General features: G+C 35.1%; 1 protein-coding gene across 1 annotated transcript; it reads right to left on the reverse strand.

Moving 5' to 3' along the window:
• Positions 1-273: 273 nt before the first annotated feature.
• LOC141821695 (long-chain-fatty-acid--[acyl-carrier-protein] ligase AEE15, chloroplastic-like) lies at positions 274-3,959 on the reverse strand. The gene is made up of 6 exons (XM_074709050.1): positions 3,750-3,959; positions 3,042-3,109; positions 874-979; positions 610-768; positions 430-483; positions 274-363 (listed from the first exon to the last, which is right to left on the reverse strand). Exons 1-6 carry the CDS (start codon positions 3,957-3,959, stop codon positions 274-276), a joined length of 687 nt encoding a protein of 228 aa, XP_074565151.1.
• Between the last annotated feature and the right edge of the window lie 12,408 nt (positions 3,960-16,367).

A 16,367-nucleotide genomic window follows, 5' to 3' on the forward strand; every position in this document is an offset into this window, starting at 1 on the left:
CAGAGGTACCATTGCATCCTTTGCCTCTATGTGACATGTATTGCACAACCTTTGCCTCACACAACCATCCTGATCCGCCTTGTGCTCTTCTTTGTGCTAAAAAAGCGGGGGGGGGGGGGGGGGGGGGGGGGGGGGGGGGGGGGGGGGGGGGGGGGGGGGGGGTGGAGCTTCACACGGAATAATGAATAGTTCTAGTAATCGATTGTTTCAAGAAGCCACAAAATATCAATAGTATGTGATGGTAAGACTTTTTTGCAAATCAACAAGGATAAATTAAATTACATTGCAAGAAGGTCGCCGGGCTGCTACAACAGGAGAAGTTTCTGTTAGGCCATAACCATTCTGCACCTTAATCCCAATAGCCTGCAACAGTGTTATCTATAAATAGAGACCTTAATTATTAGTGACACGTCATATTAGTATTCTAACCTCAAAAAACCTGTCAATATGCAAAGGTAAACTTGCACCACCACTTATACCAGCCTGCAATATGTCAAACAAATCTCTGCAAGTTATTCAGACAAACTGCATATAATTATCTGATTATATCTATTTTTTAAGAAAAAAATCATACTCCTATCAAAATGTAGATAAAGGTTACTCTGATACCTTTGATATTCCAATAGCACGGTGAATTTTGCTATACAGTAGCTTCACTCCTAGCTTATGCAGTGGCCAAAGGAGGGCAACAATAATTCCAGCCCACAACCAGTCAAGCATGGAAATAACTAATGGTTCTCGAATAAGTCTGTTCGTCAAGACTTTACCCTTCACAAATTATTGATATATGAAAAGTTGAATCAAATTTAAAGTGAAACAAAATGATGAAAATCCCCAAATTGAGTCATTAACTAGGCATATTAGGTAACTCACCTCATAAATCCTCTTAGCATCCATGTATAATAAACTTATTTTAATTAGTGTAAGTGCAAAAACCTTTCTCGCCCCAGACGCTGAAGTTATCTGCTTCTGGATCGAACTGAAGATGAATATGCAGAATTTCATTAAATAGGTAAGGACTGTGAGATAATATTGCACTGAGAATATTTTGACAATTAATGAACTACTATAGTTTTAAATTATTTAAAACCAATCTAAAGTAATCTTGCCATATGCTTCGACATATTCTGAAGTCTGCAAAATGTCTGCATAGTTCGGTATTGAAACCATACCATTTTGGCTGGCATTGGAACTCCAGAAGCAGACAGCACATTAAACCATGAATGATATTTCAAGAAATCTCCACAACCATAAAAATATTAAGGAAATGCTCTAAAGAAGTGCCTCCATAATGTTAACAAGAGAGAACTATCAAGATCGAAAAGAACATAAGATGTAGCAAACACAAGAAATTCAAACTCTGAAAAAATATTCTTCGAGTCACTAAATTTCAGCTTACCAACATTGAGATGCTAAAAGGAATTTTTTATGAACTTCAGTCTAGATAGCTTGGTTAACCTTGTGTTATTTCACCAAATTATGCATAAACAACATCAACAACCTGAATCAACCATATTACAAGTTTATCTGCCACAAGCACCAGTTCTGGATCTAGTTCCCAAACAAGCATTCAACAACTTTCTTGATTCACATTTCTCTAATACTGCTAAGGCATTCTCAAATTTTCTTCCTGTCTTGGTTAATTATGAGGGTTGCATGTGTATAAACTCATTAAATAAGAGAACATATCAATCTCATATGTATATAGACAAGCAAATGGAAATAAAAATGTTAGGGAAAAAATCAAAAGGGTGTTCTTGTTTTCGTCAAAAGGATGCCCCTTTTTCAAAAAAAAAAAAAAAGTCAACATCGCCCAACATATTTCTTATCTCGAAGATACCCTTATTCCAGCGTTCATGTGACAGCCATGTTGTAGTTGCTATAACATGTTAAAGTATTTAATACAATACAAAATTATTTCAATTTGATCAAAATTTCTATACATGGAGCACTATTATATCAAAATATTTTTTATCAACCTGGTCAAAATTTCAAAATTCGATCCAAATTGCTTCAATTTGGTCAAACTCAGGTCAATATTATTGTTGCAGCTATCGTCCACAACTACTATAATTATAGCAGCTACGTCATAGCTACTACAACTTGTAACAGCTATTGAATCAGCAATAGCTATTACAACAGTTTCGAATTGATTTTGATAAGTTTAACAATTTTAACCAAGCTGATAAAGAGTATTTTGATACAATAGTGTTTAATTTTGATTAAGTTGAGCCAGTTTACTTTAACACGTTGTAGCAACTATGTCATAGTTGCTATAACACTAAAAAAGGGTATTTTATATTGGGACATTGTTTTGACTTTTTTAATAAAAAAAATGACGTCTTTTGATGAAAACAATAATAAGGGATGCCATTTGATTTTGCCCAAAATGTAATTATCTCTCGACCCCTCCCCTCTCCACTGCACTATCTAATCCTTGACGGTTGAACTTGGCTAGTGATAACATGGTCTAGAGTTTTGGCCTATCGGTCGAAGTAATGTCTTAGTTTATATGGATGATTGGCATCCCCTTTTTGAGATACCATTGAGTTTCCTTATTTGGGAATGAAATTATACGATAGAAATTAGCATTTATCCTTCTTATTTATGCCTGTTTACCCTTTTTTCCATTTGGATCCCTTAGGAGGCTCTCCTACTAGTTAACTTGCAATGCTTCCCAATAATTTTCCTCCCAATCAGCTTGAGGCTAATAGAGACATTGAGACAGGTCATTAGTTGCCCTGCTACTTTGCTGCTCTGAGACACTGACTATCCAAGTTGGAGCTTTACTACTTTTGAGCTCTTTTGTCTTTTTTTTTACTATTTTTGTAACTGTGTTTTTAATGCTTAAACATGTCATGTTATTTTGGCCACTAGAAAACATTATGCATCATTCAACTCCTTTCTAAATGATATAACAAGAAAAAACTGAGTCTAATTAAGATAATTTCTAGTGATTATTTGAATCATCATTTAGTATGGAGTAAATAAAAAGGATAGTAATAGATGGCAACAACGTTGCTTGAGTTAAGAGAACTGACCTGTAAAGTGTTTCATACACCAAGGGAACAGAAATAAGGTATTGAGGTTGATAATGCTTCAAATCATCCTGTCATAAGGAAATAAAGAACAAACAGAAGAATGTAAAACTTCAGGCACGAAAACCATATGGTTGTGTTAACAACTTGCAAAAGAAACAATTGGAGGGCTTAATTGTAATTTTTGGTTTGAGTCCAGGTCAAGACAGAGTCAAATTGGTTCAATCAGATTCGAAATCAACTTGGTCCAAGCTGATGGTTCAACTCGTGTGCGGTTTGAAGATCAATTTAGATCAATTTAAAGAAATCAGCTCAACGCAAGGTAAATACAGGCTAAATCAGTTGAATGGCTCAGCTCAAGTCCAACCCAAGCTCAATTCAGACTCAAGTTCAGCAAGTTGATTGAGCTGAACCAAATCAAAAGCCAGCCCATGTCACTTCCATTAACTCAACGCAAGGCCCGGCCCACTTTCACTTGATCCAGCCCAATCCAACCCAAACCCTAATTCATCCGGTTCAAAGAAATCAAGCCGCTATTCAAGCACTTCTCGCCGGTTCAACGCTGGCATTAAAAGGTTTGCCGGTTCACCAAAGGAAAGGGGGGTTCACTCACGATTTTGGGAAGCTACAATGCTCCCAAAATCGTGAGCACTGTTCATCTCCTTCTTCTCCTCGTCGCCGCCGCGGTCCTGAGCCCCCACCGTGCGTCACCGTCCTCTTCCTCCCTCTGCTCAGCGCCGAAAGCAAAAGCCAGCAGCCACCTCCGAATTGCAGCATCGACGTCACTTCTTCCTTCCTCTGTCGCCGGCTCCGTTGTGGGCGGTTTGCTCCAGCGGTGGCAGCCGGCGATAGCTCCTTGATCCACCTCCTCAGAAACGTCGAAAATCGTCGGGCCCCGTCTGTGGTTCCGCGGGGAATCATCTGGACTCCGTCTGTGGTTCAGCGGAGGATTCCGTCATCTTCGTCGCCGCCGTCACTGGAAATGGGCCAAGTAAGGGTTCGCTGCAGTTCCTCTTCCTAATGTTCTGTCTGTGGTTCGCAGGGGCATTAGACTAGCGTCTGAGGATCCGCCTGCGTCTCCGATTGTGCCAAGTTGTGAGTGATTTCTCCAGCAAGGTCCACCGTCCCGTTGGAGCTTTCGCCAAATGGCTGAGATTTCTTCTATTCTGTGCCGTTTGGAGAGAGAAGAACTCTTTCACCATTGTCATTTGTTCTACTTCATTTAGTACCTTTTCTGTTCCTGTTTAATTGAATCGAAGACCCTCTGCCTGTACACTGTAAATACCAACTGTAACCCTAATTGTTAACATTAATGCCTAATCCTTTTTAATCCTAATCTTAATTCTAATTGTAACCCGAATTTCTCCCTAACCTTGATTTTAATCTTGACTCTAACCTTAACTCTGATTTTAACCCAATTCCTATTCTGATTATTGTTGGGTTTTTCGGGCCGCAAAAACCGCTTTTTGCGTTGCGGAAACCCCGAAACCCATGCCACCGGATCCGTGCGAAAACAAAAAAATAGTTTCAAAAATAGTTTCACATGTTAAGAAGTTTATCGGCGCGTGCCCTTCGCGTATGTTTTCTACCTAGAACACTATCTTGGAGAAGGAGACAAAACCTTTGGTTGTGCTAGCAACCACACTAAGGCTCTCCTCTAAGGACCTCTTTTGTTTGGCCAAGGGAAGAGCTAAGGGGAGTTCACGGCAAGGAAAAATCAACTAGCAAAATCACCCCTTTTCCATTAAAAAGGATTCCATGCATTAATCAAAAATGGATTTTTAATGCATTCATGAAGATGCAACGTTGAGAAGGAAATGAAGAGAGAAAAGCAAAACTTTTCAACTTCTCAACTCCATTCATGCAAAACTCCTTTTTGCATACAATGTTGAAATTTAATGCATTAATTCCCATCACATGTAATAATCTTTTCCTTGCATGCAATATTGAATTTTTCCATGCATGAAATCACATTTCATGCATTAGTCACTTTTGCATGCAACGTTGGGTTCATCATGCATGAAATCACATTTCATGCATTAATTTCTTTGCATATATTTCCCTTCTTAAATTGATTTTATTTGAATCTAATTCATATTAAACCAACTCAAGTTTAGCCAAGTAATGAGTCTAACTCATTTTAGTCCAATCAATCAACTAATGATTCATTTAATCAAACTAAGATGATCATGTCTCCAAAATAATGTGTTCTTTGTATGTGACCCAATAGGTTCTTATAACGTTGGCAATGCTTCTAAAACTGATTTAGAAACATAAGTAGTGAGCGGTGTCTAGTAACACATCACTACTACCCAAGTTACAAGAATGTTGAGATCCAATATCACCATTGTGACTACTAATTGTGACTCTTCATAATATGTGACAATGTCCTTCTATCCTTGATATCATGATTGATCAAACCAAGGCATAGACCGTGTCATCCTCTAATCAATCTGTGTCTTGAACTCTAAGTAGACTCACTACAATCAAACGAGCTCAACATCACATGTTAACTCATCTGGGCATGACCATGCACTTTAGTGGTCTCATTCTATCAAGAACTATGATATCACTCCCATTATATGGGAGGGATAAATCCCATCTACATCACTCACATCCCTCCATATAATTTGTTACATACCCAGTAATCGCCTTTATAGTCCACCCAATTATGGGTGACGTTTGACGAAGCCAAAGTATGTAACTCCTTATGTTGGGAACCATGGTGACTTCAGGTCCAAGGACTAATAGTCATACTAATAGCCACATGAGAAAGTATATGACACTCATATAACGATCCATGATACTTTCTCATGGCGGGTCATTCGGTATACATTCTCCAATGCATACCCATGTGTTACTTGATATCTCATATCCATCACTTGTGAGATCAAGTCATCGTGTTGACCTACATGCTAGTCTCGTCGCATTAACATTGTCCCTGAATGTTAATACTTGACTAGGAATCATTTAGAGTAGTGTTCTCTATATCATCTCACCATCGATTCAACCAATCGATTGATATAGATATGAACCATCTACTCAAGGACGTTACTATACTTAGTTATTTGACACCAATACAAGTAAGTATAATAACCATAATCAAATGCCTTTATAAATAGATATATGATTCAATGAGTCCATACAACAATCATCATATGATTGGCTCTAGGGCTCTTACTAACAATTATAATTACTAACACTGATTTTAACTTGGTTATTTGATGTTGTATTACTCGGTTCTGATGGAGTTGTGTTGTTTGGTTCTGTTAATTGTTTAGGATTTTGTTAGCAAAGTTTTGTTGATTGTGATTCAGTTATTGAGATTTGCTCTTGAGTGGTAAAAGGTTAACAGCTGTTGAAATGTTGAAGGTGTTTGAGGTGTTATTGAGTTGCTTTGTTTAGCGGTAATATTCTGTTGAATTGGAGTTATTGGTTATATGAGCATGTATGGAGCTGAGTTAGATCAGTTGATATTTGTTAATGTACTTCTTGCTACGTTGAAATATGGAGTTTGTTGAATTAAAGGAAGTCAATCATGTCATTGAATTGGTGATCAGGAAGGCAACTGTTGTAGGTTGAACCATGGACTATTGGGTTGTAAAAGATGTAAGAGCATGCTTAATGTTGAATGTGTAATGTGGGAAATTTCATTAAGGTTGTAGTTGTGAAACCGGTTCTATGATTGTGTAATGTGAATATGTTGTTGTTGTATATGTTATGATGTATGTTATCGTATGATACATGATGTGAAATTGCGTGTAGTGTATATAGATGTAAGTTGTATGTTTTAAGTATTGTATAATGCATGTTGTATGAAGTTGATTGTATATGTTGTTTGTACATTAAGTTGGTTGTAAATTCATGTTGTACGTTATGTAAATGAAAGCATGTGTATGTTGAGGTTGTATGAAACTATTGTCAATGAAGCAAGTTGTTGAATAATTGTATGTTTGTGAATAAATTGTTGTGAACATAATCTGTATTATATGTAATATAGGATAGAGGTTGTATGTATATATGTGTTGTTGTATGATGTATGAGGTATGATTTACATGATGTATGTTTATACATGTTGTATTAATTGAAACTCATGTTGTACATTAACTTTCAATAATCAATTAAATTATAGAATAATTGTTGTTTATTTGTGTATATTGTATCCTTAGGATTCTTTTGTAAATTGTAAATTAAATTATGAATAAATAAAATTGTAAATAATTAGGAATGAATAAAACACAATAAACCCCACACCATGTTGTCTAGGATAACTTTCATCATTGAGTCCAAGAGAGACGACCCGGACCTCTCTATACTACTTTAAGGCGATAGTTAAGGGTTTGGTAATAAATAAATAATTAATTTTGATGGGTGTAAGTGACAAAAGAAATAAGAAAAAATGTATATAAATAAAAATCCCAAAACACCCACATCAAAATTTTGATGCCATTGCCGGGGACTCACATGATGTTTGTTTATGTTACACTGGACATTGGTGTTCTTATTTGTTTATTCATTTCATTCATTTATTTGTTTATTCATTGATTCATTTATTTATTCATTTATTCTTTTGCTCTTAATTGTTTAATTCTTTTGATTCTAATAACTTTGAGGATGTTGATTTCTGTGCCACTAAAGCTTGATCGTGGCTTTTCTATATTGGAGAGGTGCACGAAAGTATAGGAAATTGCACTGAGTCCTTAGGATCACTTTAATCGATGTTGTCTGGATCAGTTTGCAGAGTTGAGAATCCAGGACGATCAAGAATCAAGGGACTCCTCTTGCGACAATCCATCCTCCCGGTGAAAGGGGAGTAATTTATTTCACCTTATTTTGTATATTCTGCTTTATTTTCTTTCAGTTCTATTTTTTGTTAAGTAGGATGTGTATACTTGTTATAATTCTTTCTTTGTTAGGATGTGTATATGTTTTATTCTTGTTATTTGGTAGGATGTGTATATAATCCATTGTTTAGTTTGTTGTTTGTTTTATTTAGTGTATATATTCCATAATTTAGCTTAGGATGTGTATAAATAAATAATTTAGTTTAGGATGTGTATATTAATTCATTATTCATTCTTTCACAATAAATTTTCCCCCTGCATGGTTTCATTCATCTTAGGAGTTGTGATGATGTAGTTAAATGAGTTTATCGGATTCTTAGAGATAACAAAGCATGAAAGAGTTTGTGGATTGCGTGAGGATATAACTTAGGGATGGATTTCGCTTTGATAAGTTGAGATGATGACCTACATTTACCCAGTGAGGACTGAGCCTGATTGCTTTATTTGTTGAGTGACACTTATGGAGAATGTTAAACTAGAACTTGCTCTGATTCTGTTGAAATCATATTAACATGAGGTTACATTGATCATGAAGATTATTTCATTGTTTCACATCCATTCTCTTTTCTTAGTATAGGTCTCAATAAATTCTTCCATCATCTGTTCCATTTTACCTATCATGCTTTGTTTTTCTTTGCTATTGGAATTGGAAACCTTAACTGTTGAGATGAGTTTTGCCCGGGACGGACAATAGTTCAAGTGTGGGGGTGTGCTTAAATGTTTCACCATTAACAAACTAGTAGTTTTAGTCTTATTTTGTTTTGCTTGTTGGTAGATTTTGTTGCTTTATTTTGTGTAGTTTTAGTCTTGTTTTGTTTTGTGTAAAAAAAAACACTGCTGGAAAAAAAAGAAAATAGAAAAAAAAATCTATTAAAAAAAAAGAAAAAAAAAAACAAAACAGAATTGGAAAAAAAATTTAGAAAAAAAAAGAAAAAAAAAACAAAACAGAATTTGAAGAAAAAAAAGAAAAAAAATATTTTGTTTCATAGTTGTTTCAAATAATATGTGTCGTTTATTGGTTGTTTTGTTAATAGGAGAATAAGAGTTTGTAAATGGAAGATAGTTAGTAGCAAGTTTTTCTTTAGGATTCTCCTATTATGAGCTTCATTAGAATGGGTTGAGTTTAGGAGAGGATGGAATGGTATGTCTTGCTATTAGCTTTTCCCCATGCTAACTTGGATGATATGTTCTCTTGGGCATTGCTTACTATACTCATCTATGAAACATGTTATGTGTTCCCAATTCTTCCACATACTTTCTTCATTGCATTGTTTTTATCTTTCATTACACATCATTGTGAGCTTTATTCCTTTTAGCATGTTCTCTTTGAAATTCTAATAAGCCTTCATGATTATGGAACTTTGTGTATATATAGTGGTGGAGATGAGAAGAAGAGCAAGCCTATGGTAATACAGGATCCACGAGTAGCTTGAGAGCACTCCACTTATTACATGTTTATGAGGATGAGCTACTTCATTATTTCCCCTGTGAGATTATGGTCATCATTCTTAACTGATTCAGAGTAGATTGAAATTTCTGGATTGTTGATCCATGTATGAAATGAGTTCTGGATTGCTTGTATCTCTAAGATTTGATACTTTTATTTAGCTTATTGTTATGAACTCTTAATTTGATAGATCATTGTTAGGGTGGAAAATTGGTTTGGTTAGGTTTACTTTCACGAGACGTGAAAGAATAAGTGTAGGGATTTGATAACTTGCTACTTGACAGGGCCAATTAGGGTTTATTTTGGACTAAATTGATTATATTTCATGTCGAATTTGGGTTATTGAGCTTGATTCGTATTTTAGGTAAAGTTATGCCTTCATTCTATTTTCTCATAAATTTTTGGTAATTATTGATATTAATTTTTGTGATTTTTGATTTTGCAGGAATTAGAATTAGAAGGATGATAATTGGAGGGTTTAATTGTAATTTTGGTTCGAGTCCGGATCAATTCAGAGTCAAATTGGTTCAATCGGATTCGAAATCAACTTGGTCCAAGCTGATGGTTCGACTCGAGTGCGGTTCAAAGATGAATTTAGCTCTATTCAACAAACTCGGCTCGACCACAAATCAAAGTTCAAGTCAATTGTCTCAACTTAACCCAGATCCAAAGCTTAAATCAGCTAAACCCAAGCTTAGCTCAAATCTAAACTGATTCAGCCCATACCAACACAAATCAGCCAGCCTAACCCATAAAACCCGATTTAATCAATTGGATCCGGTTCAATTTCTCCGGTTCAACAAGGCGCCGGCTCAAGCTTCAGTTCAATGTGGAGCCGGTTCAATTGCAGCGTTTAAAGTCTTCGCCGGTTTGCACACGAGAAGAGAGGTTCGGCAGCTAGGGTACTGTGCATTTCTCCCTCGCGATATTTTCCTCCTTCTTCCCCAATCCTCCTCTGTTCCGTCTAAGCCGAGCCTCCTCTACTCTCTTCCTCCTCCTTCTTTCCCTCCCCCGATGTCGTGATCCAAGCCAAGCGGCGCCGCTAATCGAAGGTTGCTTCGGCGCCGTCCATCCACTTCTCACCTGTCGTCGTCTCCGTGGCTGTGAGCGGAGTGCCCAGCTGCGGACGACCGGCGACAGTCATTCCTCCGCCATTCCAGAAGCATGTAAAGATGGCCGGACCTCTCTATACTACTTAAGGCGATAGTTAGGGGTTTGGTAATAAATAAATAATTAATTTTGATGGGTATAAGTGACAAAAAAAATAAGAGAAAATATATATAAATAAAACATCCCAAAACACCCACATCACCCATCCTCCCGCGTCATTCTCTCCACCGACCGCGTCGAACTTCTCCTCTGGCTCTCAGCGATCTTTCTCCTCCCCGTGATCTTTTCTCCAGCAACGTCTCATCTCGCATATCCTCTCCTCCGACCTTTTGTCAAGGTAAATTTTTCAGCTAGGGTTATTTAGGGTTAACCTTTGATATATCTGCATATGTGTGATTATGGCTGGATGATATTTGGAGTGTTGATACACATTAAGGCTCGTTCATAATTATATCTGCTATCTTTGATTAGGGTATAATGAACTTGTTAGATAATTAGTTAGGTTATTTAAGGTTAAACTTTGATATATATCATTAGCTAGGGTTATTTAGGGTTAAACTTTTCTAATTACTTTGATATATATAGTAATTTGAATTTCGTTTATGATAGCTAACACTAGAATCAAACCAAAGTCTTATTGTTATAATTGATAATATCATTAATGACCAGATTCATAGATTCCTGCTTACCCTTTCATGTTTAATTTTTTCTCTGCATATGGTGAGTGTTCACAGTAGTTCTGCACGATGTTTTTAAATTTTCCCCTTTTTGAGGTTTGGATGTGAGCTTCTATTAAAATTCCTGCCTTTAATCAATTGCTTGTTAGTTGTGCAAACTTCAAACGGATAATGCAATTAAATCAAAACAGATAATGCAAACGGATAAAGTAAACGGATAATTGCTTGTTACTTGTGCCTTTATGTACATAAACTTGCATTTATATAAGCCTATATATAATATGAGAGTAAAAATATAATGAAAATTGAACATATCAATGTTCACACATTATATTAAAGATCTCTCAATTCTTTAACTTCTCCCTCAGTACCAATGGAAAAAGTAGAAATCCTTAGGTTAGTGCTCCAAGAACACCAAAAAATAAAACACTATTCGAGAAGAAAATCTCTTCTCTACAAACCTCTTGGTCTTTGAAAGCTTCTAAATGTATCCCAACATGCCTAGTAAGCTCTAGAATACTTCACCAGTAAGAAATTATGTCCTAGTTTCCATCATGTAAAAACCATGTTGAAAACTAAAAAAAAAAACTATAAAAGGATTTATTTTGTACTTGGTCAATAGTTGGACCTTTTGAGCTCAATGTGTAGTGAAATCTAATATTCTCTACCTTGGCAATATATTTCCCCATTGTTCCATCTGAAACTCCAAGGTGATAGTCTAAAATGGTCATGCTCCTCAATAGCCTACTCCACTATTGCACTCAAATTCATCTCATTTGCATTCTTGACTTCACCTCATTCAAACCCATTTGCTGTTGAGTCGACCAATTATACTCTTAGCTAGGGAAGAAGATCCCATGCACGATCCCTCCACTTGCAAATAATTGACAAATTTGCTCCTTTCTCATTTGTTATCTTGATATACATATGCCACTTGAGTGCTCTACATATGCTAACCATCTAATGTATTCCAAGGATATCTCTAGATGATACAAGTCTTTTGCAATGTATCTATTAAATGAATCTACCTACCATATCTCACCTTTAAAATTTCATAAATTTCCTTCTATTGGTATCTTTCTATATTTAATTGACTTTAGTGCAATAAAACTCCTCCTCATCTTTGGGATAACGGTGCTTGGCCCAAGATATGTTCGTAGTCTTCCAAGTAAACTTAATTAAGTATAACAATGTCTATTCTTTTTCTTTGAGACTTAAGATCAACAACAATATCCTTATCTTCAATAATCTGCGTACTATCTTGAGTCTCTACTTATTTTTCTACAAAGTGTTATTTTTCCTTAAGTTTTTTTAAGTTCGTCGGAATTATTTTGAAAATTATTAAGTATTTTTAAAACATTTGGAAAATATGTTTCAAAAGATATCTCCTTCAAATTGAGTTGTAAATTTTTCAATGAACTTCTTTATTGATGTGATTGCTTATATTTAATTCTTTTGGGTAATTATTGGTATCAGAAAATTATTATGTTTACTTTGCTACGTTGTTAAAAGTATTTAGAAAAGCGTTCAAGTACCTTTGAAAAATTTTGAAATCTCAAAAGTTATTTTGAAATTTATCTTTGAAAATAGTCTTATTAGAATTTTGAAAACTATTTTTAGAAATATCTTTCAAAATGGATAAAATATTTGGCAAATGATTAGAAAATTTTAAAAGTCGGTTTGGGAATTTATTTTCAAGTTATTTTGAAAAGCTACTTTTCAAAATATGAGCTTGATAATATATATATTTCAAAAGTATTTTTGATTTTTTTTTCAAATTTATTTTGAAAATATTTATAAAGCGCTTTTCGATTTATTTTGAACAAAATACTTTCAAAATTATTTTTCAAACTTATTTTAAAAGTTTTGTTGAAAAAATACTTTAAAATTTTTAAAAGTGCTTTCAAATTTATTTTGAAAATTTTTTCAAGTGCTTTCAAAATTGATTTTGAAAATTTTAAAATGATTTGAGAATTTTTGATAAAGTTTTGAAAATTTATAAGTGACTTTCGAACGTGGTTTGAAAATTAAATTTTTACAAAATGTAATTGTACTACTTTGGAACATTATCTAAGTTCTTTGAAAATCTTTTTTGTGAAAAGAAATTTCAAAATTGGTCCTGGAAATATGTTTGAAGGTATTATAAAACTAAACTTAAATTTTTTGGGGGGAAATAACTTTGCCACATTTTGCAAAGAAATTTTTGAAAATTTTCATACCTTATAAAATTTTGAAAAATGATTTTAAAATCCAACTATACTTTGTAAAAACTTACTTTTAAATCTGTCTTCCAATTTTTTTTTTTGATATTTGTCGGTGGAGAATATAAGTTTTAAGATTTCTAGAAAAAAAAACTTGGAGTTTTAAAATTCAGGGGATATTAACCTCAAGGGAGTTTTTAAAATCCTTGAGAAGAACTTTTTTTATGAATTTATTTTAACTTTAAATTAGATTGTCAGATATAAAAAAGAAGGAGATTATTGGTGTACTAGATAATTGAATTTATATTTTGATTTTGAAAAAGCTTTAAAGTTAAGTTACTTTGTGATCTAATGACTTTGTTAAGTGCATAGGGCTTAACAGGAAAAACCCTAATAGATCAGGTGGATCAGATTCTAGGTAATGGAAGTATCCGATCAAGAGGACTGGACGTCGGACATGGAAGTCCAGATGGGTCAGGTGATCGGACATTTGACAAGATCGACTCGATGGATCAGCGAGGACTGGACATCAAGTCAAAGAAAGATATGACGGGTCAAGTGATTGGAAGTTAAGTAGACAAAATCCAAACAGGTCAAGTGGACCGAATTTTTGGCAAATGGTAAGTATAGGTCTAGGTGGTTAGACTAGATCAGTACACTTGGACTGTCTAGGCACTTGGAATATGATCCGGATATCCAGAGCTAATTCAACTCAGTTTGACTTAAGTTAACTCCTGACTTAGTTTGTTTGTATCTGTTTGCTTTTGTCATTCTTCCTTAGTCATGCTTATAGCTCCTACTTCCTACAAGATATACATGTACCAAACAAGCAAGTAATCTAAGCCTAACTGTAGTCTCTCTGACCTACTGGGCATACCTAAGTCTTACCTTGTAGGCCTAACCTACTAGGCTTACATAAGGGTTAATCTCTTAGAATTTTTTTTTGTCAAACATCCGATCACCCTTGACCTGCTTAGACTTACCATTGTCTAACCTCCAATTAGGACTAGTCACTTGGTATACTTTCCACCTGCTAAATATTCGGTCACCTTTGACCTGCTTGGACTTCCTGTTCAGCATCCTATCCTCTGACCCAGGACTTTTCTTTCGATATTCGATTCTCGCTGATCCATCGACCTGCTAGATGTCTGATCCACTGACCTACCTAGACTCTCTGCTTGGTGACCTCGATCTGCCAAGTCTTTCTTGCCCAGTCCCACTGATCAGGACTTCCTTGCATAGCCTCCATCTAAGACTTCCCTTGCTATTTATAAGGTCAACTTTGACTTGATTAGACTTCACTCATATTCAAATATTAGGTCTTATTTGGATCAACCCTATTGGTGTAGGGAGCACTAGTCTACCTCCAGGGTTTTGATGTTTGATAATATATTTAGGTCTGGTCAGTTTGATCAAGGGTTGATTCAAATAGGACATGATGTATGAATATTAGTGAAGTCTAGTTAGGTTAAAGTTGACCAGAAGACTAGCAAGAAGTCTAAGTCAGTTGGACCAGGCAAAAAGTCCTAGTTGCAGGCTAGGCAGGAGAAGTCCTAGTTGGAGGCTAGGCAAGGGAAGTCTTAGTTGCAGGCTAAGCAAAAGAAGTCCTAGTTAGAAACTAGACAAGGTAAGTCTTGATGAGTGAAGCTGGGCAGGAAGTCTTGGTGAGTGAAGTTGGGCAAGGAAGTCCTAACTGGAGGTTAGGCAAGGAAAAGTCCAAGCAAGTCAAGAGTGATCGGATGTTTGATAGGTGAGAAATCTACTGAATGACTGGTCCTAATTGGAGGTTAGGTAAGAAAAAGTTCAAGCAGGTCAAGAGTGACCGGATGCTTCGCAGATGTGAAGAGTACCTAGTGACTAGTCCTAACTAGAAGTTAGGCATGGATAAGTGATGTGGATGTTTTGTATGAGATTATTTTATTTATATATTTAATTCCCTTATTTGCTGTGTCACTCACACCCATCAAAATTATTTATTTATTTAACCAAACTTCTATTTATCGCTACAGTAGTATAGAGAGGTCCGGGTTGTCTCTCATGGACTCAATGACAGGAAGTTATCTTAGACATGTGGTGCGGGATTTTATTGTGGACTTTATTTATTCATATTTACACAATACATTTATTAACAATTAATTCCTACAATTACAATAACAATCAATCATCAAACCTATGATACATACATTCTAATACATACAACACATTCTAATACATACAACAACATATTCACATCAACTAAACATTCCATGGTTCAATGTACAATATGTGCATTCAATTACAAATTCAATAATACAACATACCTTCCTACAAACATTTAACATATACACACAACATATAATACAAATTCTACATCATGCATTACACAACAATTCTAATATACAACATACATTTCATACAACAATGAATCCTACGTAAACTATACAATACGAATTATACAATTCTTACAAATGAGCAAACTTAATAAACTTGTTCTTATTCAAGTATTCCAACAACACAACCATCATACAATTACAACATGAACAATTACAACATCATTCAAACACTACATTAAAGTACAACAACTTACACAAATTATAATTTATCCAACAAATCTAAGTTAATTTGAACCGGTTCACAACACAACCATGGTATCAACAATTTTAGTGAACAAGCACGAGCATGCTCATAATCCACAGCTCATGGCAAATCCCATAGTTATACATCAAGCAACACTTTACAATCAATAGCAAAGACAACAAGTTCATGCACTTAATAACTCGGTTTCAACACTATACTTCAATACCCATCTTCTAAGCTTAACCATAACCAAGCAACAAGATATTCAATCATCCCCAATTCAAGTAACCAGCATGCTCAATTTCCCATTTCAATCATCAACCCGAAAACTAAACATCAATAGGCCTATGAATCATAACACCATACATTCATATTCCAAATCACATTCAAGATTCCAAGTCTTTAACATCATAAAACTGAACTTTCTCAACTAGTTATCAGAACCAAACCAAAGCATTTATTCTATCTAAATTCAACATTCATACATGAAATTC

Source organism: Curcuma longa, chromosome 2 (genome assembly GCF_044706935.1).
Source record: "Curcuma longa cultivar G26 ecotype Majalengka, Jawa Barat chromosome 2, ITB_CL_G26_1.1, whole genome shotgun sequence".
In the NCBI taxonomy this organism is placed as follows: domain Eukaryota; kingdom Viridiplantae; phylum Streptophyta; class Magnoliopsida; order Zingiberales; family Zingiberaceae; genus Curcuma; species Curcuma longa.